Source organism: Temnothorax longispinosus, chromosome 10, assembly GCF_030848805.1.
Source record: "Temnothorax longispinosus isolate EJ_2023e chromosome 10, Tlon_JGU_v1, whole genome shotgun sequence".
NCBI lineage: Eukaryota > Metazoa > Arthropoda > Insecta > Hymenoptera > Formicidae > Temnothorax > Temnothorax longispinosus.
The window spans coordinates 10,121,389-10,148,600 of NC_092367.1; the positions used below are offsets into that span (position 1 = coordinate 10,121,389).

Sequence of the window (27,212 nt, forward strand, 5' to 3'; positions counted from 1 at the left end):
CTATGGTTCGTGTCCGAACTACTCAGATGGAGGAGATAGGCCAGTCGGCTGACTCGGCACTCGGCAAGCTTCGAGCGGGGAGAGAAGGGCAGACATACGATCTGCTGTCTCCTTCGCTTGAGCTGTGACGTAGCTGCTTAGCACGCGCCGGCTATGCCACGATGCCATGCATTTCGGGTATCGCTCCTTGCGTTTCGCCGAATGCCGAGTCTCGCGTTGGCAAATCGACGATGCGCTATACGTTACATTTACATTTATATTTACAAATTTTAATTTTTATATTTATAAATAAATATATGTATATATATTTGAAATTTATAAATATAAAGATTGCAATTATAATTAATTAAAAAAATATTTATAAACATAAAAACTAAAATTCGTAAATGTAATGTATAGAAATCCCCGTTCTGGCAAATTTGCTCTTATATAAAAAACAGTCTTACATTAAAAACCTTTACTTTAGCATAATAGTAATTAAATTTAATATTTAAATGCATAACAATAATTACATATTAACTATATCGAGAAAAAAAGTAGTTCATAATGTTCTTTTTACTCTTATTAAATTTATATTAGCTATTAATGTTTATAAGCGGCCACGAGCAACAACAGAGAGATATTGAATTAAAATAAAAACAATTTCTTAAATAAACAATACACATGCTTAACGTTTCGACTGTATTTAGTCTCCTTCGGAACGGATTACTACGATAGAAGAAGATAAATATAAAAAAACATGATAATTAATGTTCAAGTTTACATACTAAAACATTAAACATTAGTCTAGACTAAAACATTAAACATGTTGGCGAACTAATAATATAAACAAAGTAAACAATAATCTAATTAAATCACAAATATAAAAACGCCAGAATAATCGAATAAAACCATAACAAGATAAATTTATATTTATATTGAGAAGTGGTAAAATCTCTTCTGTCAGGAAGAGAATGTAAAGAATTATTAACGGAGGTATACTGATTTAAAATATCTTTAAAATATATATTTTTCAGGAATTTTTTATAGAGAAACGAAGAAAGTGAATAACGTTAAACTTTGCATGTTCTCTCTTCACCTTATTTTAAAAATTTATTTTTATTTTTTAAGTAACAAAAATGCTCTTTTTTTCTGTTATATCCTGGTCACCATAAATGACAGACGGTGTAAATAATTCTAGCTGTTCTAGGTATCTGAAACTTAAAAACCAAAAATTTTCTTATTCAGAAGAAGTATATGTGGCTATATAGTCTGAACTAGAACTAAACCAATATTTTCATTCTAGGTTCTAGGCGGCTTTTTTATCAAAAATATTATTAATCAATATTAAATAAACCATTTACAATCTGAGCTTAGATTTTATAGTAGCCTAATAATATTTTTTATATACTATATTTACATATTTTTCCAACTTTAATCAACTATAATACGCGCCGATTAACTTGTCAGACTTACAACACAGCTCCTATTGGATTAATAAAATCCCCTCACACCCCTCTAATTAAATCGATTTAAATAATAGTAAAGAATTTACTACTCCAACAGGAGCTGTGTTGTAAGTCTGACAAGTTAGTCAGCGCGCAATTTATTAAGATTGGAAAAAATATACGTGTAATTATACATAAAAAATATTATTAGGCTATTAAGATCCAAGCTCGGATCGTACACGGCTTATTTAATATTGATTGATTGTATAACGGTCATACATAAAACGGTCTTATTTCTCTTATATTATTAAAAATCAGAATAATAAATTTATTTCGCCAGTGAATAGAATAACAGTTAAAGCAGCTTAAATCGACATTAACTGGCAATATATAACGTCTTTACCGATATGAACATTGAAAAAACCGAGAGCCAACTCGCTTTGTCGAATTCACATAGCACATTTTCGGATCAATCATCGAGACATTATTAATATCGACCAACGCTTTTGGTCAGAAGATGTAATTTCTAAATTAATAGTTTTAAATTTTATTAAAAATATTATTAAAAATATTATAACTTTTTTCAAAATTTTGTTAATAGAATGAGAATGTGAGCAATACCTTAACGAATTAATAATGCAAGGACATACAGACGTTATTACAACCATTCGAGAAAACTGTTCAACATTTTATGTGTTGCTGCAGAAGAAATTAGTAATGTCGGCGGACAAATTATACGCTAATGGCTAGTGCTGCTAGAAAAGATCGTAGTATTTTAAGGATACATGCTGTAGATGATATTGCTTGTCCCTCGCTTGCAGTTTGAAAATGTTTGATTATTAAAAACATTTGATTATTAAAATCTTACATTCAAAATAACGCTTATAGCAGATAAACAAAAATCTTGTCTGTATTTGACATCACACTTGTAAAAATTAAGCGTGTAAAAAATCTGCAAAAGAAATGTAAACGTGCAAAGAAACTATTGTCAATAACATCACACATACACACACAGAAGAAAATGTAAATAATTGATTTCTTTATTATTACAATAATTTGAATATTGAAATTATTTTGTACCATATGCTTTCTCACACTTATATGTATGTGATTAATAATAAAATATGTTAATGACAAATAATAAATTACAAGAGCGTATTCTGGTTTGAAAGATCTTAAGGACGTTCTCCGGAAAATCGATTTTCTCTAGATTTTCTTGAAACTGTGAATATACATTAATTTATAGGTGTGCTTTATGTGTAGTATAAATTTTAGTACCTTTTGCGGTATTAAAAATTGAGATATTGAGCTTCAAAGTTTTAACTTTTAACACGGAATTCCTATTCCGAGGTATTGTGAAACAGACATTTTAATAAATTGTGAAAAAAGTTTTTTCTAAATGTTTTTGAAAGACTAGTATATGATGCTTTATATATATAAATAGAAATTAATAATATGCGATAAGTTTCAATACCCTTGCGGTACTCGTTTTCGAGAAATACTTGTGTAAAGTACGCGATTTGAAGTTAACTTCTTATTTTTTAGTTGTTATATGTAATATTTAGTAAATTAACTTTAGTAAAATAAATTTTACTTTTTAAGCATGAATACAAGTTGAGTATGACTGGAGCCGGAGAAGGTCTTTAAAAATAGGTATTTTTCAGGAATTTTTTATAGGGGAACGAAGAAAGCGTGTAACGTTAAACTTTGCATGTTCTTTTAATCTTATTTTAAAAATCTATTTTTATTTTTTAAGTAAGAAAAATATTCTTCTTTTTTGTTACTTTTATATTATATCTTGATCACTAAAAGACGTAAGTATGAGAGACGAAGTAAATGATTCTAGCTGTTCTAGGTATCAGAAATGTAAAAACCAAAAATTTTCTTATTCAGAATAAGTGATATGGGCTATCGTCTGAACTAGAATAAACATTTTCTTTTAATAAAATACTAATAAAATTTTGAAAAAAGTTATAATATTTTAAATAAAAAAGCCGCTCAGAATGGAAATATTGATTTAGTTCTAGTTCAGACGATAGCCACACTTCTCCTGCAGAATAAGAAAATTTTAGCTTTTTGCGTTTCAGATACCTAAAACAGCTAGAATTATTTACATCGTCTGTCATTTATAGTGACCAGAATATAACAGAAAAAAGAGCATTTTTGTTACTTAAAAAATAAAAATAAATTTTTAAAATAAGGTGAAGAGAGAACATGCAAAGTTTAACGTTATTCACTTTCTTCGTTTCTCTATAAAACATTCCTGAAAAATATATATTTTAATGATCTTTTAAATTAAAATATCTCCGTTAATAATTCTTTATACATTCTCTTCCTAACGTGTGTGTGAAGCTATCGCCTCATTTTGCAGAAACTCACAAATTATTGAGAGTTCTGGCTTCTTTCAAAAAACGCGTCAGTACAAACTGAGACGCTATGTTCACGCAGCGTCTCATTTTGTCCTACACAAGTTCCACCACTGTATCTCATCAGATTTTGCAAGATCTATAGTTCTATAACAGTTCTATAAAGAGTTTATCTCATCAGATTTTGCAAGATCTATAGTTCTATAACAGTTCTATAAAGAGTTCTGCCATATAAAAGCAAAAAAATTAATTATAAGGTACTAAAAAAAAATTACAATGCAACGAGTATACCGGTTGAGACGTCAGTTGAAATCTCGGAGTTCCGGTTTATGTAAAATATTTTTTGAGTAGTTTTGAGCATATTGAAACATTTTCTAAAGAGTTCCGAGCGTTAGAATCTTTGTGTTATATTTAAAAAAATTAATATTAACCGAAAAGTAATCATGACAGAAGATGATGAGACGCTGTGCGAAATCTCGGAGTTTTGGCTTATATAATATATTTTTCGTATAGTTCTGAGCATACTAAAGCATTTTCTAAAGAATTCCCGCCACTAGCTACGTTGTATATATATGTTTTTTAACTTTAGCAAACACTAGCTACGTTGTATAATTTTTAAATAAATTAATACCGCTCGAAAATCAGGAATTTATCGAAAATAAGGTGAGAAGCTGGCCGTATTTCGGCAGTTCTGTGAGTTCTGCTATAATTCTCGTGTAGTTCTGAACGTGTTTTAACGTTGTCCCATTTTATTCTGGCAATAAGCATTATTTATTCATTTTTTAAATAATTCTTATCGCTCGAGAAAGACCCTATTCTCGATAAATTCCTGACTTTCGTGCGTTATTAATTTATTTAAAAATTATACAACATTGCCAATACCCGGAACTCTTTAGAAATTGTTTTAGTATGCTTAGAACTGTACGAAAAATATTTTATATAAGCCAGAACTCCGAGATTTTCTACAGCGTCTCACCCGTAAATGCGTCTTTCTTGGTCGATAAAAATTATTTAAAATATGAATAAATAATGCTTATCGTCAGAACTCTTTAGAAATAAACGTTAGAACACGTTCAGAACTATACGAGAATTATAATAGAACTCACTGTTACCCATGTGTATTGTTTATTTAAGAAAGTGTTTTTATTTTTATCCAATTATCCTTCTGTTGTTGCTCGTAATTTGGCCGCTTGAACATGCATAGGTAAAATAAATTTAATAAGAGTGCAAGAAACATTATAAACTACCATTTTTTTCTCAATATAGTTAATAATATAATTATTGGTATGCATTTAAATATTAAATTTAAAATTTATTATGCAAAGTAAAGGTTTTTAATGTAAGACTTTTTTAGATAGAAAAGCATAGAACGGTGATTTCTATACATTACATTTACGAATTTTAGTTTTTATGTTTACAAATATTTATTTAATTAATTATATTTGCAATCTTTATATATTTATAAATTTCAAATATATATACATACATATATATATATATATATATATATATATATATTTATTTATTTATTTATTTATTTATTTATATATATAAAAATTAAAATTTGTATACAAGCAAATGTAACGTATATAGCGGGTATAGCGTATCGTCGATTTGTCAACTCGGGACTCGGCACTTGGCGAGACACGAGACGCGATACCCGAAATGCGTGGCATCGTGGTATAGCCGGCAAGCCGGCCCGTGCAAAGCGGCAACGTCACAGCTCAAGAGAAACAGCAGATCGTATGTCTGCCCTTCTCTCCCCACTCGAAGCTTGCCGAGGGCCTAGCGTACACGGACAGAGGAAAGGCTTGCGCGACCAGCATATCCCCTCCATCTGAGTAGTTCGGACACGAACCATAGCATGGATACGAACCCATGTATCGTTACCCGAGTCCTCTCTGATTGTTACCGAGCGTAACGCCGTAGTTGACGTCCACTTTCTCAGAGGGCAGATTAGGACAGACGTCCCCCGAAGCCGGATGGCCGCTCTCAGGTTTCTCTCTGCGCCTATCAATCTACCTATCGCTCGAGCCGCGAATCGGTGACGTGTTAGCGCGCGGGGAAAAATAAACAGAAAATAGCCTTTTCGCACAGTCTTTAGATACTTTTCTAACACATTTCTTATATGACCTTATATTATAGGAGGTGTGATCAAAAAGTTCGTGCAATAAATTTTTTCTGCCGTCGTGGCAATACTGTAGGCTTTTATGGTGGTTTGGCGTCCAAGGGAAAGCCTTGCGAGTCATCAGTGCAAATTTGGTCACAATTAAGTGCATACGTATTTTTCTGTGCCAGTATTTGTGTACGCAGTTTTTGCGCGGTCGAAATGAAGCAAGATGTTTTAATACTCTCCACATCCCCAAAATGTTCACCCCGCATAATTGTTTTAACTTTAGAGAACAAAAAAAAGTCGCAAGGGACTAAATTGAGCAAATGCTTTTACCGAGTTTCACAAAAAATTTGATGTTGGTTCTTTCCTCGGATAAAACATCTCCTCAAGGAACACATTGCAATGATAAAATTACGCTATTTTGACATCATATTGACCAAAAAATGATGTAGGTCAACATAACGTTAAAATGGCGTCATTTTGATTGCAATATGTTTCTTGAGTTGTTTCATTTCAACCGCGCAAAAAAACTGCGTTCACAAATACTGGCACAGTAAAATACGTATGCACTCGATTGTGATTAAATTTGCACTGATGACTTGTAAGGCTTCCCCTTAGACGCCAAACCACCATAGAAGCCTGCAGTGTTGCCATGTCGGCAGAAAAAAATTTATGGCATGAACTTTTTGATCACACTTCGTATATCTACTAATATGAATTAATATGAACTAATACGAACAAATAAGAGGTTTTTTCCCGGGTATAATAAGAAGAATAAGAAGTAACTGGTTTTCTCTTTTTATTTCACTTGCATTTTTTATGCAGATAAGTTATAGGTTACCATGACTTAGCGAATTAATGCACCTTATTGTATTTTAAAAAATGGAATGGCAATTTTTGCTGAAATCAATCATAATATACACACTAATTTATATAATTTGAGTTACTTTGTAACGATGCGCCCCGTAATCGCATCGTTCTCGGCCAATATCAGCCGAACACCGCCCGGCCCAACATCCGCCGGGCGAGGAAAGGCACAGTGTGCCATATTTTTAATCTTGTGTACGCGTGCGATTAAGTTCTCGCGAGGGACTTACCGCGGCAACCGCCTCGAAGCACCGAGCGGTGCCGAAATCAACCCTAGAAGTATTTGGAAAGGTTTTTTCTTCCCTTTGCGATAGAACGCTGGGGTGTAATCGCATCCGGTCATTGCATGAAAGCCTGCCAAAGACCGGCACATTTTGTCGCCTAATTCATCATGTATTTTATTGACATTGATATATCTTTGTGTGTTTCTTGAAACATGGTAACGATTCAAAATTATTAGCAGTTATGATAATGAGCAACTAGTGTTGACAACTTTAAATACCTGTGCCAAAACGAAACCAAATATGCAACTGGGTTTTCAAGTTACACATGTTTGCTAACATAATGACAAGCACATCTGTATCAGAGCATTGAATAACGACATTAGACTCCGATTGAACTTGACACAAATGGTAAATCATTTTCGTGTCGGCTTCTTCTTGGCCGCAACAAGACAATTCTTCTTTAACTGTTCTTATGACATGACTGTTTTCTACAATATATTTGTAGCATTTGTCAAAGTTAACATATACAAATTTTCGTCCTATTATGTCAACCGCATCGTCGCTCATCCAGTGTTGGAGTAGGAACTTGATTAATGCCGTCTTGAACTTATCATTTTGCAATTCAGAACTGAAATTGCTAGGTCTAACTTACTCACTACCGTGTATCAAAAAATTGCTGGAGAAACTGTCTCTCAACGCATGCTCCGTTGCCTTTATCGATGGTTCTCTAAATTCGTCGAATGCAATGACTACTTCAGAAACGTGACCAGAACAAACTGTGGACAGATATTTCAATGACACATTCCCAAAAGCTGGGACTTGCTTCATTGCGTGGAACAGGAAGAATCCATCAACAACTTTAATGTCGATCGATTGAGGCTCATCATGTACTTGTACTGTAGCCTCCAGTGTTGCAGTTAAAACAGCTTTATCTGTTTTATGGATGATCCCTTCGATGTGGCACAGGACAATGGTACAGGAGTCAGTGGATACGTTAAAACCTGTAGAAAAATGTAATAGGAAACGTAGATAACATTGACCAATGAATTTCCAAACTATTTCTAATGTCTTTATATTAAACAATACCTTTCCTATGTCAATTTTCTTTTCAATTGATATTCCTAGAAGTCGTCCAAATAAATTCTTCTGTATCTTTACTTCTGTTACTTTATCGGCGACGCAAATTCTTCTTTTCTTTGCAACTAAAGTGAAGTTCTTTATCTGGTTTTTTTTTTATTTTATACGTCTGAAATGCATTTTCATTTGCAGCACAACTGTTGATCATATTTATCCGCATTTCATGTCCAGTTGATTCAACAGAAGTAAGAAATAGTTCGACTTCTTTGGGTGCAGCTTCGCCAGTTGCTATATTATACAATAACTCCTCATTGAGACTCTCATCAAATGGATTCATCCTAACGTTCAGTCCACTTATCAATTCTGCAATCTGAATTCGACTTCTGTTTATTCTATCTTCTTTCAAGTCATTTGTTACGCTTTGAACGTTCGACAATCCCACCTGTTCCAGTAGGTTTGTACATATTTCAGCTCTAAGTGCAAAATTAACAGTCCATTTGTAAATTGTTGACAATAATTACACCACGATCAAAAAATCATGACATGAAAGTGATTAACAACAAATGAATTAAAAATTGCAATTAGTATTTCGCTTACGTAAGTGAAAACGTGTACTCACCTTGTGCGCGCTTTGATTGAATTGGTGAAATGACTGATTCCTGTCAATGTTCTGCCAGCATCTGCATTAATAGTCTGTTCTACCACCAAATCGGCGCCTTGTCTCGAAAAATTCTTGCTCGTCCGTTTAATGCCCAAATAGTCAGCTTTGAAGTCCTCAAAAAGATCTGGATGGGTTTCTGCTACCTTCATCAAGTTGTCACAATATTTGATGAGCCAACGAGCGTAGTTGACGTGGTTGAACGGAAAGAGGATATTATTTATCTTTGGCAAAACGTATTTTATTAGCTCGAAGTCGCCGGTACGTACATTTCTGTTGAACATCAAATAATGATCTATGAGGTTCATGTATATTGTGTAGTATTGCGGTGTTTTCCCATGCAGACCCGCGAGCGTTTTCTCTTTGAAGGTGAGGTACTGTTCGATGAGCTGCCGCAGCTCCACATTGTCAATTGTATCGTCAACTAGTCCGTGAAACGGCAGCGTCTTTAAATACGCGATTAGAGAATCGCGAATTTGAACATTTTTCTTTCTAAGGAAGAACTTAAAGTGTTCCATTTTCAAACTTAGCGACACCAGCACGTGCAGTCTCTTTGCTCGATTAAAATTTTTGCAGACAAAACTCCTCCAACAGATCCTGCAGCTAGCAAACCACTTTCAACCATAACATTAGTCAGTCCGCAATTTTCTATGAATGAGTCAACTGCCTTTAAATAAGACATTTCTATGTGAAAAGGTCCGAGATAAATAAAAAGTCGGTGAAAATCATCTTTGTGCATAGACTGCAATTGCATTGCCATTTTTGTAATTGCGAGGTCATAAGTAACTGGTATATATTTTTGCTTGCACTCATCAGCAACTTGAATTGCTCGTTTCATGGTTTCCATAACAACGGATGGGTCTGTCGGGGACAAATTCGGCGGCAGGCATGACACTTTCTGTGTTTTGGAAGTATCATTTAACAATTTAGCATTAAAGCCGACCCACATTGGTGTCTTGATATTTAAAACTGAAAATTTTCACAGTCTCACAATTTGTTTAATTTTCGATATTTAAAAAGTTTTTTAGGTTCACATAAAAGGTAATTACATGACAATTAAGAAATGTTTTTGTTTTTTTGTTACAGACATAAATTACGCACGCTAGAGTGTACGAGGATGAAAAAAAGGCGTTGTAAATATCGTTAAACATTTCATATTAAAGATCAATATTTTTGTATAAAAAAATTTTTTTGTTAATGTCAAAATGTGTACTAAAAACACCCCAGAAGTTTAGAAAAGATTCGTTTTATTGGACCCGAGAAAACAAACAACACGTAGAACTACGTCAACTGTCACTATTTCATGTTAAAGTATTCAGCGAAGGAAAGTAGACGTAGGGCTACGTCAACTGTCATTATTATTTAGCAAAAAAGAGTTAACGTAGCCCTACGTCTACTTTCCTTCGCTGAATATTTTAACATGAAATAGTGACAGTTGACGTAGTTCTACGTGTTGTTTGCAGCACAGTTGTTACTGTGCCCGTTTATTTTTTGTTTTTGATGATTTTTTTTTAGACAATGGTAAAGTAAATAAAACAATTTTTATTAATTCTATTATATTCTTCAGTTTTTTCTACCCCTATTTCATATATAATTCTTTAAAATTTAGTTAATCAGTTCTTGAGTTATAGAAATTTTGGTAAGTTTGGCTGTTTTTTTAAACAGAAATCGGTAACCCCTTTATTATTAGCAATTTTGCATTTTTTTTTTTAATGCGATATTTCGACGTTTTAGAACATAAGAAACACATTGGCATCGAAAACTACGCAACCGGTTTAAAAAAAATCGGTATCGAAAAATTAACCCCACCACCGCCATTCCCGGAAAATTCTACCTCTGTTTCATATATAATTCTTGAAAATTCGGTTTATTAACAAATGAGTAGTTCGCGGAAAACGTTGCAAAAAAAAAATCGGTAACCCTTTTTGGAGACTTTATAGACTTTAGAGAGAAAATGAGACTATATAAGCTATCAAATGACAACTTATTTATTACTCTACGATTATTATTTTCGAAAATATAACAAAAAACTACACAACCGGTTTAAAAAAAAATCGGTATTAAAAAATTAACCCCACCACCGTTATTCCCGGAAAATTCTACCCCTATTTCATACATAATTCTTTAAAATTCGGTCTATTAACGAATGAGTAGTTCACGGTCAGACAGACATACAGACAGACGTCAGGTTCTTATAATAATTCCATTTCAAGAAAATTGGTTATTAAAAACCACGAAAATTTTATAAATTTTATAAATGGGATTCCTGAAGCTTTAAAATGAGATGTCAAATATTACTCTACGATTATTAGTTTCGAAGATCTAAACGTTCAAAGTGTGACATGTTTTCATTGCATCTACAAGAAATTTAGTTAAACTTTCTAACGCTACTATATCGTAACGGTAACAAATAGAAAGTTCAGTCTTGTTTTATCATAAATAGGACTTCGCTTTAAAATGAGATGTCATTTATTATTCTACGATTATTAATTTCGAAGATATAAACGTTCAAAGTGTGACATGTTTTCGTTGCATCGTCGCGTTGCATCGTTGCATCCGTGGATACCCCCTCCTACCGCGTCAAAGACATAGTTCTACGTCAAAGAATCGCAAAAATTATGCTTTTTGAACGCGTTCTATAGCAGGTTCTTCCTTTAACTAATTTTAAAAACTAAAAAATAATTTTTACAAAAAAATCTATTATAATTGAATGCATTTAATAAACATTTTAATATATACAACGGGTGTTCCATGGGATTGTGTTGAAACCAATCAGCTGTCATTTGCGAATGCATGTAGTTATTGACATGGCTAAAGCTGCGTTGAAAAAAGGAAAGTCTGCAATTTTGAATGGGTATAAATTGAATTGAACAGAACGTTTGCATATCAGTGTATTTATTCATGAAAAATATGCTAATATTTAAGTAAAGTTGAGCAAACTAGTGATAAATATTTTCAAAGTGCGCACCATTTAAATCGGTGCAGAATTTAATTCTTTTACGTTGTTTTCGATATTTTAAGCGCTTGAGCACTTTTCCGAATGGATGCATTTGGATTTTGTTCGAAATAATTCTTAATTTTGTCAATATTTTTTTCTACGGCAATAGATGCAGGGCCTGGCAGTTCATGTCTACGGTCTTTAATTGTTTCATATTGCATGAAATAATCGATAATTCTGTCAAAAACAACACAAAAATTGATTTTAATGGAGATTTATTGCCAAAAAATGAAGTAATGTAACGCATAAATTTAAATAAATGATAAATTTTAACCTCTTAAGTGTCGTTTCGCTCGTAACTTTATGCGTTCCGTACTTAGAACGAAACCCCTTAAAAACACAGCTATATATTTTTTCTCTAGAAAAGAAGCACTCGATGAGGTAAACCTTTTTTTCCGTAGTTAAATTATTCATTTTGACGTGCTCGAACTTGCTTCTACCACAGTCAAAATAAAATTGCGAACCTTCAAATAGTCGATCGTTAACTGTAAAACCCTATCTGAAGTCACGGAGGAGCGTACCAACTCTACAGTTTCAACACAATCCCATGGGACACCCCGTATATTTTATGTCGGCATTGCAAATGTACTTTTTTTCAATACAGCATTATTATTTTATAAACAAATATCAACATAAATATAATTTATTGGCATCTTGGCAACATTAAAAGTGCTACTTGTAATATATCTAAAATTACATTTTTTAAAATATTTCAAAAAAAAATTTATTTAATTTTGATTTCACTTTATGTTAAGTTATTAATAGTAATAACAATTTGTATACCGAACAACAGTTTGGTATACTTATACTTCGTACATGTTACACTTACTCAACGTTTGAATTGTGGACAGATATATGTTCATGAGAGCAGCTGGGTGATGGACTGGCTGCATTCTTTGTTATGTTTGCCGAAGAACACGCTTCTGCTTCAACCGATTCTGATGCTGTTGCCGCATTATTCTCAGCATCTCCTTTAAAAGTCTCAGAAGCTTGTACCTCTGCACGTTCACGTTCAATACGCTCAAAAGCTTGCAATTCTTCAAAACGTTCTTTGCGTTTCTTTCCAATGGCGTTAAAAGAACGATAACACGTCACGTGATAGCCAACGCGATCGTCAATTTCATTTGGCAGATTTTTATCTTTGTCTTTCAAATTACACTTTTTACGTATCATCAAAGACAGTTTGCATTTTTGAAACATTTCTTGCTTAAACGAAATAATGCTGCCATTGCTAGATTTACAAATGAAACACACTTTTTCTTCGTCTGTGCTACTGTTTTCGTCCATGATTAACGTCCATGTGTAACTTTCACTGAGAAGCAGGAAGAACAACTGTTAGATTCGTAAGCCGACCGGTGCCGGGTGATGCTGTTTTGTTTACTTCCATCCTCTCAGTCCGTAACAAATAACAAACGCGCCAAATAAGCAGCCAAAATTATACCACGTAACACATAAATTGGGTTATAAACGGACATTGTGACAACATTTCGATTTAAAATTCTGCAGTTTGTAACGGCCTGACTTTAATATCGAACGCGGATTAGTTTACTGAATCGGGAGTTCGATGAAAGGCCCAGAGACAGTAGTCAGTTTGCGATACACACGTATCCCTTTATTTTATTCAACTCGAGATGCGGTATGACATACAAAGCTTAGTTCATCGCAGTATATTACAACGATCGACCGCGCCGGTGCGCCGGGCGGTATATGCAGACTAATAACGGAACGCGGGTTTACAGAAAATAACGAAGCGCGGTATATTACATAAGAACGGAACGCGGGTACAGAGAACAACGCAGCGCGGTATGTTACAACGATCGACAGTGCCGGTGCACTGGGCGGTATATGCGAGGTGATGACGAGACGCGGTTTTACAGGAAATAATGAAACGCGGTATATTATATACGAACGGAACGCGGTTACAGAGAGCACCGCAGCGCGGTATATGACGACAGGCGGTAGTGCGTGCGAACTCGCGTAGTATGATGAACGCGGAGGTATAATACTTTACGGTCGCGGCGCGGCACCGTGGTACGGGTGCACCCGGTGCGGTATATCGAGAAGGCTGATAACGTGGGCGGGAGCGCGATATGTACAACGGAGGATTGCGGAATCCCAGGGTTACGGTCGCAAGAACCCTCACTGCGAGGACGAGCACGCTCGACCGCGCGGTGCCGTGACCGTCGGGGTAAGTATGATGGAGCTCGGGGACACTCTGAGAACCCTCAGTAGAGGCCCAAACTCTGGACCTCGTTTTTGCGTGTCGCCCTAGGATCTGGAAGGTAGGCTTCGTCAGGAGTAGCGGAGAGCCGTGGTAGAGACGAAGTGTCGTCTCGTCGAGCGCGCCGGCTTTTATACCGCTCGGCGCGGCGAGCTTGGCAGGAGGGAGGCCGATCGTCAGGCGAATGGCGTGGTGGTGGGAGCGGCGCGATCCCGTGCGCTCGCTTCGGCGGGGATCGGCTCGCTTCGGCGCTCGTCGGCGTCGTGCGGGAAGGCACCAATGTGGCGGGTTTCCCGCGCACACGGTGCGGTTCGAGTAATTAAAAATTGTGGGCGCACCGCGCCCTGTCCTCGCCCGACGGAGAATCGGTCGGGCGGCATCCGGCGGGTGGTGGCCGGGGACGATGCCTTAGTGTAAGGGGCGCATCGTTACACCAGTTATGTTTTTTACATATACAAAAAAGTCGGTATGGCACGGTACTTATTATACACCCCACTTGTAAAAATTTTACCATTTTGCATTTCAATTTTACGCGTGAGAGACATACAACCGGTATGGCACACATATATTCGTACTGTACACATTACAAACAACTCAAAAATAAAGGAGGGGTGTCAATAAGGCCGTTTTTTGGCCTACGTCAGAATCGCTCCAAACTGTGGTATTTTCTTTCTACCGATGTAGCTCACAACCTCCTAGAACCGTTTGCTGTCCGAGCAATTAGAGGCTGAGAACGGGCAACTTGAAATCTCCAAAATCAATGGAGTTTTTTACATGGTGGTAGTGCCGGTCTCATTTCAGCATGTCATTGTTGGTAGGGAAGGAGGATGGAAGGGTGGGGGAGGGAAAAAGGGAGAGCGGGAGATAGAGGGGGGAGGAAAGGAGGGAGGGGGAGATAGAGGAGAAGAGAGGGACGCAAAAATCGCTCCAAATTGTGGTATTTTCTTCCTACCGATGTAGCTCACAACCTCCTAAAACCGTTTGCTGTCCGAGCAATTAGAGGCTGAGAACGGGCAACTTAAAATCTCAAAAATCAATGGAGTTTTTCATATGGTGGTAGTGCCGGTTTCATTTCAGCATGTAATTGTTGGGAGAGAGGAAGGGAGGGAGGGTGGGAGGTAGAGGGGGGCGAGAAGAAGGGTGGGAGGTAGAGGGGGAGGGAAGTAGAGGGGGAGAGAAACAGAGGAAGGGTGGGAGGGAGAAAGAGGAAGAGGGAGGCAAAGGGTGGCAGAAGGAGGGAGAGGAAGGCAGAGGGGGGCAGAGGAAAGGAAAGGGAGGGAGGAAAAAGGAGAGAGGGAAAGAGAGAAAGAGAGAGAGAAAGAGAGAGATAGAGAGAATGACGGAAACCAGACGGGAGGGAGCAGGTCTGCCTTCCTCTCCCTCCCTCAGCCACTCTTTGCCTCTCTCTCCCTCCCTTCCCTCCCTTTCCCTATCTCTCTTTTCCTCTCTCTCTCTCCCTCCCTCCTTTCCACTCTCTCTCTCTCTCTCTCTCTCTCTCTCTCTCTCTCTCTCTCTCCCTCCTTTTCTCCACTTCCCTTCCCCACCCTCCTTTTCTCCCTCCCTCCCAACAATAACATGCTGAAATGAGACCAGCACTACCACTATATGAAAAACTCCATTGATTTTTGCGATTTTAAGTTGCCCGTTCTCAGCCTCTAATTGCTCGGACAGCAAACGGTTCTAGGAGGTTGTGAGCTATATCGGTAGAAAGAAAATACCACAGTTTGGAGCGATTCTGACGTAGGCCAAAAAACGGTCTTATTGACACCCCTCCTTTTGTAGTTGGTGCCTAAGATACATGCACTAGTGAAAAAAATGACGTCTTTGCGTCAGTATGGTGAGTACTCAGAGACGCCGAAACGGTATGGCATGTTTATATTCGTTGATAAACAATTAAAATCTAGCTCTCCACAAAAAATTAGCTTAGTGTACGAAATTCAACATCGCATCAAAAAAACGACACGTTCTCATCAGTATGGCGGACTGTTTGCGACGCGGCATCGGTATGGCGCATACGGCCCGCGTACTTTTGCTCACAAATAAACAATATAAAACAAGAATCAGATTGGTGCCCATTACCCAAAAGCACAGTTTTTTTAACACATTCAAAAAATTACGCTGCGCAAAGGCGACACTTCCCGGCCGCCATACTTGCGTTTTCGTGTTTCACATGACACCGGCTATCGTCCCAAAAAGTTTCGTCGTGTTGCCGATCACACATGTTTTTTGTTGCTGGCTCTCGGTCTATACAAATGTATCATCAATCATCGTGAAATAAATCATTGTGAATATAACTTGAAAAACCGAGCCTTTTTTTTACGTAGGGAAAATCCATCATGGATACCGCCGCCCCCGGGGAGGGGCGGACGGTTATGCCGGACTCTTACCGGCTAAAAACCCTACGCGTGGCCTAACCTGGTGTCTCGCAGCAGAGCCCCCCCGGGAACTGATTACTAATGCATCCGGGGGGCCCCTCACCCAACCCCCAACTAGGGGGTCGCTACTCCCCGAGAGCCGGCGGGAGCGAGCAAATACCCCGACCTCCCACCAAGTTCCCGGGCCCCCGCCATTTCTGACGGGAGTGCCTTCACCCTAATGCGGCTACAGGTATCACGATCCCCATCGCCGCGTCCCCCAGGGTGTTGTGCGGGGGCGGGGTCGAGGCTCAAGAATCCCCGCTTGAGCCCCAGACCCACACGACCACGAAAGAGGGGAATACGGGCTGAAGCCTCCGTGGGGAAGAGTCAACCCACCCCCCCTCCGGGTCGCGACCTTGGGAAACTTAGATCCAAGGCTAAGCCCCGGATGTGAGCCCCCCCGCGGCGACCCGAGGGAGCACAAGTGATGAAAACCTTTTATGAAATCCACCCGAGCCTCCTTGGGCCGCCGCCGTCCCTCTATCCTGACGGGTGAGAGGAGGAATCCATCTCTATGTCCGGGCAGGCCGAAGCCTGTCCGGGCACTGGAGGGGGAGGAGGAGCCACCGCCCGGCTCCCTGCCATGTTAGCCGGCGGCCCCCGTCCCCCTCCTGTCCCCCCTTTTCTCACGGTGGGCACAGCCCACCCTTCCCCAGCCGGTGCGCAGCCGGAAGCCCCGAGTCCGCGCACAGCGGACACCTCGGAGCCTCCGCAGCGCAGAGGCTAGCCCGGTGGTCGCCTTGACTGCAGCGGTAACAAACACCGTAGTGGTCAACCGGGGCGGTGCAACTAGCCCTGACGTGACCAACCTCAAGGCATCGGTAGCACCGCAAGGGGCGGGCCTGGAGCAACTCGATACGAGCTCTACTCCATCCCACCGTGATGCCGTCTCTGTCTATCGCTGCCTTGGCAGCACCTACGGGACACTCGGCCCACATAGTGCCCATCCCTTTACGAGTACGTCGGATAGAACCGACCTTCACTTCTTTTCTCTTGCACTGACCGGCCGCTGCCAGCGCCTCCGCCACTTCCTGGATGGTAGCGGCGTCATCCAGCCCCCCGATGCGCACATCTACGCACTTAAAGGGCCGGGTGACCCGCACCTCGCCCTCAATGAATTCCTGCCGCAACCTACCGGCCAAGAGATCTGCCTTCTCATTTGAGTCGGCCCCGGGGACCTCAAACAAGAGGCTCCCGGTAACCGCTTTTCTCACCCTGAGATCCTTTATCCCAGGATCCGCGAGGGATATCTTTTCCTTCGCGGATCTCAACACTCTCGCATACTCCTCTGTTCCGCCTTCATTTAAAATTGTTATTCCGACTGCCGCAGTCTTTGGGGCAGCCGGAAAACGATTCTCCTTACCACCTATCCTAGATCCCCTAACCCCACTCCCACCAGGAGGGGGAGGGACCCTAGTTCTCACTCCTCTTTTAACCTCCTTCCCTCCTCCAGACCCCGCCACTCCGGCGTAAGTCCGAACTGAAGAGACTGGACCACCCTTCTTATTGAACGAGGAAGAGGGTGCAGTCGCCTGACTAATACCTCTCCTCCCCCCGTCTATTGTACCGCCACTGCTAGTCACTTCCCTGGGCCTCCCACCCGGGGTAACTGGTTTCGCCTTTGTGGATTCTCTAAGGGAACGAATATCCTTAGCAATGGTCTCGAGCTTGCAGTCGAGAGCCACCATCTTTTCCTCCATTGGATCGTTGTTAGATCCACCAGCAGACTTCGTTGCTTTCCCTGGGCAGGGTGCTTCGGTTTGGCAACCAATGTCGCGTCTCTCCACGATTTCACCCATCTCCATGACCGTCGACTGGTTACACGAAGAGTTCGGACAGCCAGCCGACAATTTCTCCTCCAACACTTCAACTCGAGTCCTCAGCTCGGTCACCTCCTTCGCTAACTCCTCTTTCCTCCTCCTCTCCTCCTTAGCCCATCTGGCCGCCTCCTTCCCCCTACTATGAAGGGTGTGCACAACCTCATCGACAACGTTGGCGTAAATTTCCGCCTCTGTGTCGATGGTGCCATCATCATATGGGGCGGCCAAACGACTGTATAAGAAGAGCTTGACTCTATCCAACAGCAAGTCCGCACCCAACTCCACAATCCTCTTGTTGAGCAGACCCGGATGTTCCACCAATTCCTTGGCGGAGATCCCTGGTGGTATTGCCTTCCCGGAAGTGCCCTTCGTCACCTTACACCCTTGTGACAGCGTCAGTGAATCCTGCAAACCCACTTCTCTAGTATCCTCGAGTGTTTGAGATACCTCCATTCTTTGACGCATATCGTCAGTTTTTGCCCTCTTATTTATTGCGGCCCCTTCCGCACTCTCATCGCCCTTGCTACTTTCAGAAGGGTCTGAGGACTTATCCCCCTTCCGCCTTACTTTCCCTTTACCCCCCTTGTTATTCCCCAAAAAATTATTTATAGAATAATACCTCCCCATGACCCTCCTCGGCTCTGCTGGTCAGGGCATGCCCTTACCAACCGCTCCTTACGGAACTGGGCCCCAAGTTCCCCCGGGGGACCAGCTATGCCATCGCCCGGGAATCGTCATCCGGATCTGGCCCCTGTGTATGCCCCCTACTCATCCCACGGGCGAGGCCCATCGAGGGGCCGTCGCACCGTGGTCTTTCGGGAGTTCCCTACCTCCGACAATGGAGGCACCAAGGAGGGCGCCACCACGCAGGGAGAAGGTCACCCCGACGTTCCGGACGAAAGAGACTGCGACCCCTCCAACGCCCTTCCCGCCGGGGTGACCAGCCTGAAGTCCGCAGCCCGCCAATCGACTTTGGATAGGGAGATTTCTCACCATACCCCTCCCGCGTGTTAAGCAGAAGGCCAGAGCTCTGGCCGAGATCCGGCCGAGTAAACTCGATTCCGGTCCCGATCCCGGTCTCCGGCCCCTCGCCGCCCGTGAGAGAACAGGGCACAGGGTTCCCCCCAGTGGACGCAGTCGCCGACCAGCGGGCTACTTACGCGCCACCGGCCCTAGTTGCCGGTGGCAAATGCATCGTCGGCCCTAACCTGGAAACGTCCAGGCGGCCCGACGGTGCTCTCCCACTGTGGGGCTGCCCGGCCCAGACCTCGGATCATTTCCGAGCGGCCTGGACAGCCCCGGTGGGCCCGCAATCCCGGCATCTGCCGGAGCACCAGCGTGTAATGATCCCAGGACTGTCCTCCATCCTGCCGGAGCACCGGCGTGCAATGGATGGAGGAAGGCCAACGTCCCGTTGGCCGATGGGAGAATCACAATCTCCCTAACGGTCCCGGCCGACCGAGCGATTAAAGTCAGGGCCGCCAACCCCTACCGGCTGTTGGAGGCTGGTTCGCCGAAGCTAGCCAGTCTCCTAAGCAGGGCAGCCGGTCCCCCGGTTTGTATTCTGGGTTTTCCTTCCCATAGGACGGCCGGGTAACGGAGCCAGGCGAAGCTGGCTCGTCCCTTATGGTCCCGTCCGACCGGGCGGACTTTTTATAGAGGCCGCCTACCTCGCGAGTCCCCGGAGGGACTCTCCGGTTTCTGCCAGTCCGAAGACCGATGGAGATTACGGTACTGGTGTGCTCGGGTACCTCGGGTTCGCAAAACCCGTAGTTGGGAAAGCCCCCAGTGACTCCTAAGAGTCTCCGGTGGCCTCCCCCATCTCCTGAGGGGTGAAAAACCGAGCCTTATGTCTTCCTCCGCGCCTACTCCGAACCCTGACCAGCTGCAAGCAAATTCGCGCGTCGGAAGTTAGGTTGTTTTAACTTATTAAATTTCTTTATTCGTTTTTAGCTTAGGCATATACCAGAATTTGTTACAATTTTTTTCTATTGCTATTTTTTATTATATTATAGATATTATAAATATATGTAATGTAAATTACAATATTGTATTTAATACGTACATGTTACATTTTATGAATTATTATGATTACTCAAAATTGTCATAACAGAACATTGTTTTATATTGCAAATATGTATTAACTTATTATTCTTAATAAATGTATTTGTTTAGGTATTATCTAATGAAGATCTATGGAAAATGTTACAAATGGAAAACTACAAATGGAAAACGGAATATAGCAAAATATTGTCCAACTACAATTTGTCAAAATATTATCAACATGGAGAAATATTATGGAAATTACATGATAAATCTGTTGAAGCAATAGGTAAAATAAGATAATAAAAATAATAGGTTGCAGTTAATAAAAAATAAACACTTATATTTTTCTTTATTTAAATAATTTTTAAAATACCACGAATAAAAATATTTGATTAGTTACTTCATATTCTAATCAATGTATATAAACAAAGGAATTACGATTCAAGTAGTACGTATCTTCACATTCCTATTCAAAAGTCTCCTTTTAATATAACGAGATACATATTACAACTGTTCGGAACCGATTTGATTCTCTTTGAAATACGTTGCAAAATACAAAAATATCTAAGAGACACCGTATATTCTAAGCAATTATTGTCAAAATAATAAGATATATTAAAAAAATTAATTGCGAGAGTGAGAGGCCAAATTCAAACAATTAAAGGATATTATAATTTATAAAAATATTTGATAATTTATTATCTAAAGATCAATAACACATGTGGACGTTTCGACCTTACTTGGTCTTCTTTAGCATAAATTAAGAATAAATAATAATAATAAATTCAACGATTATGCGAATTCTAAAAGTAATATATGTATTATAAAATAGAAAGAAGTATAGTATATAGATTATAGATCCCAAGAAAAAATATCTCTTATAATATCTTATATGCTCGTATAAGAAGCAATTTTATATGCTCATATGTGAATTTTGGCCTAATAAGAGCTTATATGATTATATAAGATTATATATAAAAATATACATATTTAAATAAGTTTCAGAAAATTGTTATTTTTAAATGTTATTTTTTAAGTATGTCTTTATTATAAGAGTGGACTCCATGATACAACTGATACAAAAATTGTGCCGCTCCATAGCGCGAGAGAGTGTCGTGTCTCTTAATACTATTCTTATAACACTGTTTGTCAATCAAGAGACACGGTAGTGTCTCGCGCCAAGTACACGCGAAGCGAGACCGCACCGTGACTCTTTTACGCGAACGCACGAGTTGCGAGTACCCGAGATTTTGAGATCTCAATAACGAGTAAACGGATCAAGTTCTAAGTAGGCTTGATCGATAGCTTGGGGTCGATTTATATAATAAAAGTGTTTTTAGTTTTTTTCTACGTGCCCTACGAGCGGAGATATTACGACACAAAGTCTGAAATGTTAAATTTTACAATTAAGATACGTCGTTATCGTCGTCATCGCCGTACGGTTGCTTTTGCATCAATAGATGGCGTTTTTGAGATACCTCGAGTGTTTGAAAAGAGACAGCATATACATACGTGTGCGTCGTGTGCGCTCAGTGTAGACAGTGCGTTTAGCGCGTTCAGCGCGCTGTCAGTCAGCTACTTATAACCTATAAATATGTATCGTGCAACACCGTGATCTCTCATTATTAACGATTGTTTAATTCCGAATTTCGGTCGCGTCACGCAAGGATAGAAGTGTCACAAAATTAAGATGGGTGTCACAAGAGACGAAATATTAGCGGGTCGGATTTATCAGTGTAGTGACAGTCGTGACCGTCGTGACAGATAGTGACATAGTGATTTTGACCGCAGGGAGCTGATACCGAAATCTTTAAGAAGGAAGGTGTATCCAAAATTGCATACGTATGTATATGCTGTCTTGTGAAAGTTAACAAAAACAAGAAAGTTATTTGTATCTATATGCACGTGTTTATATGCACGTGTGACAAGCACTATCGCGTAAAAAAGATTTTTCCAAAGTATGTTCATTATTTTTTAGTATTACATTTTGTGTAGTAAAAAAGATTCTGAGAAGGAAAATTGTCGCTCATGTCCTGTTTGTTTCTAATTAATACAAACTCTCGCGATGTCAGAGGTCTGTGAAGTTAGCACTCTAAACATATTTTTTTGTCCACTCTTTAAAAAAAAAATTATAACAAAATAAAAAAATTTGACATCAGCACCCCCATGAACATTTTTCATTAATTTTCAAACGGGATACAATTGTCCGCGATTTGCCCACGTTTGTCCACCCAACATTTTTGTTTGTCCACTCTGCAAAAGAAAGTTATAATATAAATAATTAAAAAAAAAGCAATTGTTTCTATAAACAACCTTGACTGCAAATTACGTACTGGAATCGTTTGTCTAATTATGATTTTTGTTTGTCCATTGCTTATTCTCGTTTGTCCATCTAGCAGAATCGAGTTATTAACAAATAAACATAAATAAACAATATTGCCCTGAGCACTTCCGACTGCATTTTCTTCAAGTTAAGCACTGGAATCGTTTGTCCATTCATTGTTTTTGTTTGTCCATTGCTTATTTTCGTTTGTTGATAAAAATAAGAACTATATTAAATTGTAGATGTTATGCATACACACACACACACAGAAGTAAAAAAGCAGCGCCAAGTCTTTTTACAAGAAAAATTTATTTATTTTAAATATTTTTATTTTGTACTGTTACTTCATTAATTTTTTGTAAAATGATTTTTTGTAATATTAAAAATTTGTTAAAGAGAATTAAGAAGCTATTACCACTTGGGTTGGAATAGGAAGACCCTTGAATAGGAACACAAAGATATTACTTGGGTTTTATTTTTTTAAAGTATAGTTGCATAACAATTATTTTTCAAAGCAATATATATATTCTCTTTGCAATTGGCGCAATTTAATTTAAAGATTTCACATCTTTTTTTGAAATACATGTCACTTAAGTTAAGTTAGGTAATATAATTTTGTGAAGAAAAAATAAAGCTACCACTTAAGTTGGATTTTTAAATTTACAAAATACATTGCGTGTACTTGACGCCTTTTTTTACCTTTTTTGAAAAAAGTAATTTTGTACTGATGTCACTCATTTTGTAGTGTTAAGCAAGGATCTGTAAACATTTTTTTTATTTAATTTAATTATTCACGAATTAGCAATAACAACAAATTACATTTTTATTGAATTAGCAAATTAGTAATCACAAAAATTAAAAAAACACTAAATTTATCTTTAAAAATAGGCGAAATTCAAGCAGCTGCAATTTTGTTAAAAATAAACAAAATTTAAATTTAAAGCTTAAACCTCTACTTTCGAAAGGGTACTATGTATTTGTATTGTATGTAACTTTATTGCGTATCCCCGTAGGGTTTACAATCTACAAGGCGTTTTTAAGAGGAACGTACCCAAACCTCTTACAAAACTCATCCCTTTAAACCTGGCCATTTTACGACCTTACAATTTTTTCTTATTTTCCCACCCTCCCCCCTCTTCCTTCGCCCCTCTGCTTGTCCTCTTTTGCTTCCTCCACCTCTGCGTCCCTCTTCCTCCCTCCTTCCTGTCTCGGTTCACCCTTTCGTTTCACTCTCCTTTCTTCCTGACCTCTTTGTCCTTGTCCAAGTCCATAAAAAGCTTTTCTTCCATCTCCGTCGAACTCTCCACCTCCTCAGATCTCCTTGCCTTCCTGCTTTCTCCCATTCTTTTTTCCACGTCCGTCTCTTCTTTCTCCCTTTCTCTCTCCCCCACTCTTTCTCCTTGCTCTTCTAACTCCCCTTTTCCTTCCATTCTTTCCCCCTCTATTTCCATCATCTATTCCTCTTCTCCCCCCTCTTCATCCAAAACCCACCCCACCGTTTCTTGCCAACATCCTCCTCCAGATTTCCATCTTCTACATTCCTCCCATACATGTTCCCACGTTTCTTCCCTGTATTCACACAACTTACACTTTTTCTTCTCTTCCCCTTCCCAGTACCTACTCTCTCTCATCTCATTCCCTAATCTAAACCTCGCCACTCTTCTCCATCTGCTCTCCCCCATCCCTTCTTCAAATATCCCGGAATACCCCCTCCTTTTATTACCTTGTACTACTTATTGTATTCTGATTTCTCTATCCTCTCCCATCTCTCTTTCCTTTGCGTCTCCCTATCCCCTCGAAATAGGTTATGGTACCATTCGTCTCCCTCTTCTCTCAGCCTTTCCAGTTCTTTTAACCCCACTCCTCTGTCTTCAAAGAAACTTTCTCTCTCTCGTTCCCAGCTTGATCCAACTTTCCCTTCTTTCTCCCTTTCCTTCATCTCTTCCCAACATAGCCTCGCTAGCTCACTTCCTTTTCCCTCCTCTAACTTTTTCTCAAATCTCCATGCTCTCATCCCCGCCCTCCCTCTTAGCTTCTCTCTCTGCAGCTCTTCCCTAACAAGATACCACGGTGTTCTTCCATCTACTCCCAAGACCCATCTAATATACCTTTCCTCCAACCTTTCCATTCTTTCCCTCTCTCTCTATCCCCATATTTCTGCTCCATATCTCATAACCGTCCACACTAGTCTATCAAACAGCCACAATCTTTTTCCCCAGTTTTTTCCAAATCTTTTCTTCCCTATCCCCCAAACCTTCATCACCGCGGCCGCCTTCTTGATCCTTTTCCTTACCTACGCTTCCTGTCCTCTGTTCCTTTGAAATACGTAACTTAAATACCGAAATTCCCTTACCTCTCCTATTTCTTTTCCTTCCCATCTCCATCTTCTCTTACAATCCCTCCTCCTTTCCTAAACCTCATTATTTTCGTTTTCTCTATATTCAGCTCCAATTTCTTCCTACCTAAGTACCCTTCCAATCTTTCTAGCATGCTCCTCATTTGATCCTCGTCCTCTGCGATTAGCACTACATCATCGGCATACGCCAACGTATACACCCTCTTACCTCCCAGCATTATCCTACCCCATTTAATTCTGCCCATTTCCTCTTCCATATCCGCTAGCATCACATTGAACAGTAACGGGCTCAGTGGGTACCCCTGCCTTACTCCCCTCCCCGTCCAGAACACTTTTCCCATTTTGTTTCCCCCCTTACCCTACTTTTCGTCTCCCTTAGAATCTCCTCCGTCCTTCTCACTAGCCCTCCCCTTATTCCCCTTTCTCTCATCACTTTTATTAGTACCCCTCTATCCACCGAATTAAAAGCTGCCTTAAGATCCACGAAACGCTATTAATTTTCCCCCTTTCTTCTCCAACCTTCTATTCAGCAAGTAGTTCAACACATAAATGTTGTCTATGGTTCCCATTCCCCTTCTGAAACCTGTCTGGTTTTGTGGTACTATTCTCTTTGTCTCCAGCTCCTCTCTTAGCCTTTCCGCCAGAATGGCCGTATAAACCTTATATAGCGACGGCATCATTGTCACCCCTCTATACTCCTCCGCTTTTTGCTTCCTTTTTCTTTACAATAGGCTCAATTATTCCCTCCTTCCAGTTTTCCGGCCATCCTTCTCCCTTCCAAATCCTGTTGATAAACTTCCATGCCCAATTCTCCAACTCACTCCCCCCGCGCTTCCATACCTCGCTTGGTATCCCATCCCTTCCCATTGCCTTTCCGTCCTTTAGCTTCCTTATTACCCTCCTTATTTCTTCTAAGCTAATCTCCTCCTTTCCTTCCTTTTCCACCCTCCCATCTTCTTTCTTCCTCCTCACTTTCCCCTCCACTCCTCCTAACAAATTCATAAAGTGCTCTTTCCATTATTCCTCCTCTATTCCTTCCTCAATCCCCATCCCTTTTCTTCTCTCCTTATTTACTATCTCTCATACCTCCAATTCCTTCTTCGCTTCCTCCGCTTTCCTCTCCCATCTCAGATTCTCTTCTTCCTTCTTCCTCTTACATAACTCCTTAAACTCCTTCCTTTTTTCTTTATATGCACTACCTTCTCCTCTTTCTTTTCTCCATTCCCTTAGTTTTTTTCTCGCCTCTTTCTTCGCTTCTCCGCACTCCTCATCCCACCACCCAGACTTCTCCTTCTTGTTTCCCTTCAGCTCCTCTTCTACCCTTTTTATCGCCTCTACTATTCTTGTTTCCATTTCTTCTCACTCCTTGTTTAACTCTTTCACCCTTTCTTCAACTTCCCCTATTTTTTCTATAAACACCTTTACTCCTTCCTCGTTCCACACCCCCTGCTTCTCTTTTTCCATTTTCTTCCTCTGCCTTCCTCCTTGCTCCCTCTTCTTACTACTATTTCCAAGGGATGATGGTCCGAGTCCACTCTATCCCCCACCTTCATGCTCTCTTACTTCTCTCTTACTTTTCCTACCCTTATTACATAGTCAATCACCGCGTCCCCTTTTCCACCCGTGAAAGTAAATTCCCCCTCCTCGTCTCCTTTCACATTCCCGTTGAAAATTTTCTATCCTCTCTCCTCCAAGCTATTTATCAGCAACCTCCCCTCTCTATCCATCTTCTTATCCTGCGACTTTCTTTCCCCCTCCGCCTGCTATTTCTCCTCCTCTTTGTTAATTAACTTTGTTAATTTTCGAGATATCGATAAACGGCCAGCGGCATTCGAAGGAGAATCGTTTGGGTAATTATGCATAAAATCACCCCACCCGCCAATGACCTTGACCTTGACATATGTTGTCAAGGTTACCTTCCTGAGTGACCTTCAGAAGGTTTTAGCCGGCGGTCGTTATTCATTAAAAAGTGTTGGGACATACGGATTTCGCTGGAATAAGCGTGAACCACGTGTTAAAGTGAAAGAAAAATGTGAACACTTTATTCGAGTCACTTTTGACACAAACGAAAAGAAATATAGTTTCAACAGTGTTCGTACAAATGTAGTAAATATTTCGGTTTTAAACAATTCTAACAAAAAACTACGATTGCGCCGATATTCGCCGATATACGAAAGTTTTACTTCTCGCCGAGCCGTTACACGTGTTCGCTCTTAGACTTTACGCAAGCAAGTGTGTAGCGATTCTATACGCGGATGATCTAGCGCACTTGTTGGTATTGGTCAATACCAGCAGAGTG

At 39.9% G+C, this 27,212-nt stretch overlaps 1 protein-coding gene across 8 annotated transcripts in view; it reads left to right on the forward strand.

Moving 5' to 3' along the window:
- Positions 1-27,212, forward strand: part of LOC139821114 (tectonic-3) — a 169,064-nt gene that overhangs the window by 109,142 nt on the left and 32,710 nt on the right. For 7 of the 8 annotated variants that reach the window (XM_071791885.1, XM_071791884.1, XM_071791886.1 and 4 more), the window contains one exon: positions 20,364-20,520. The exons of the other annotated variant lie outside the window; for it this stretch is intronic. In XM_071791885.1, the coding sequence (XP_071647986.1) occupies positions 20,364-20,520 (157 nt within the window). The remainder of the gene's footprint in view (positions 1-20,363; positions 20,521-27,212) is intronic. 8 annotated transcript variants of the gene reach the window in all.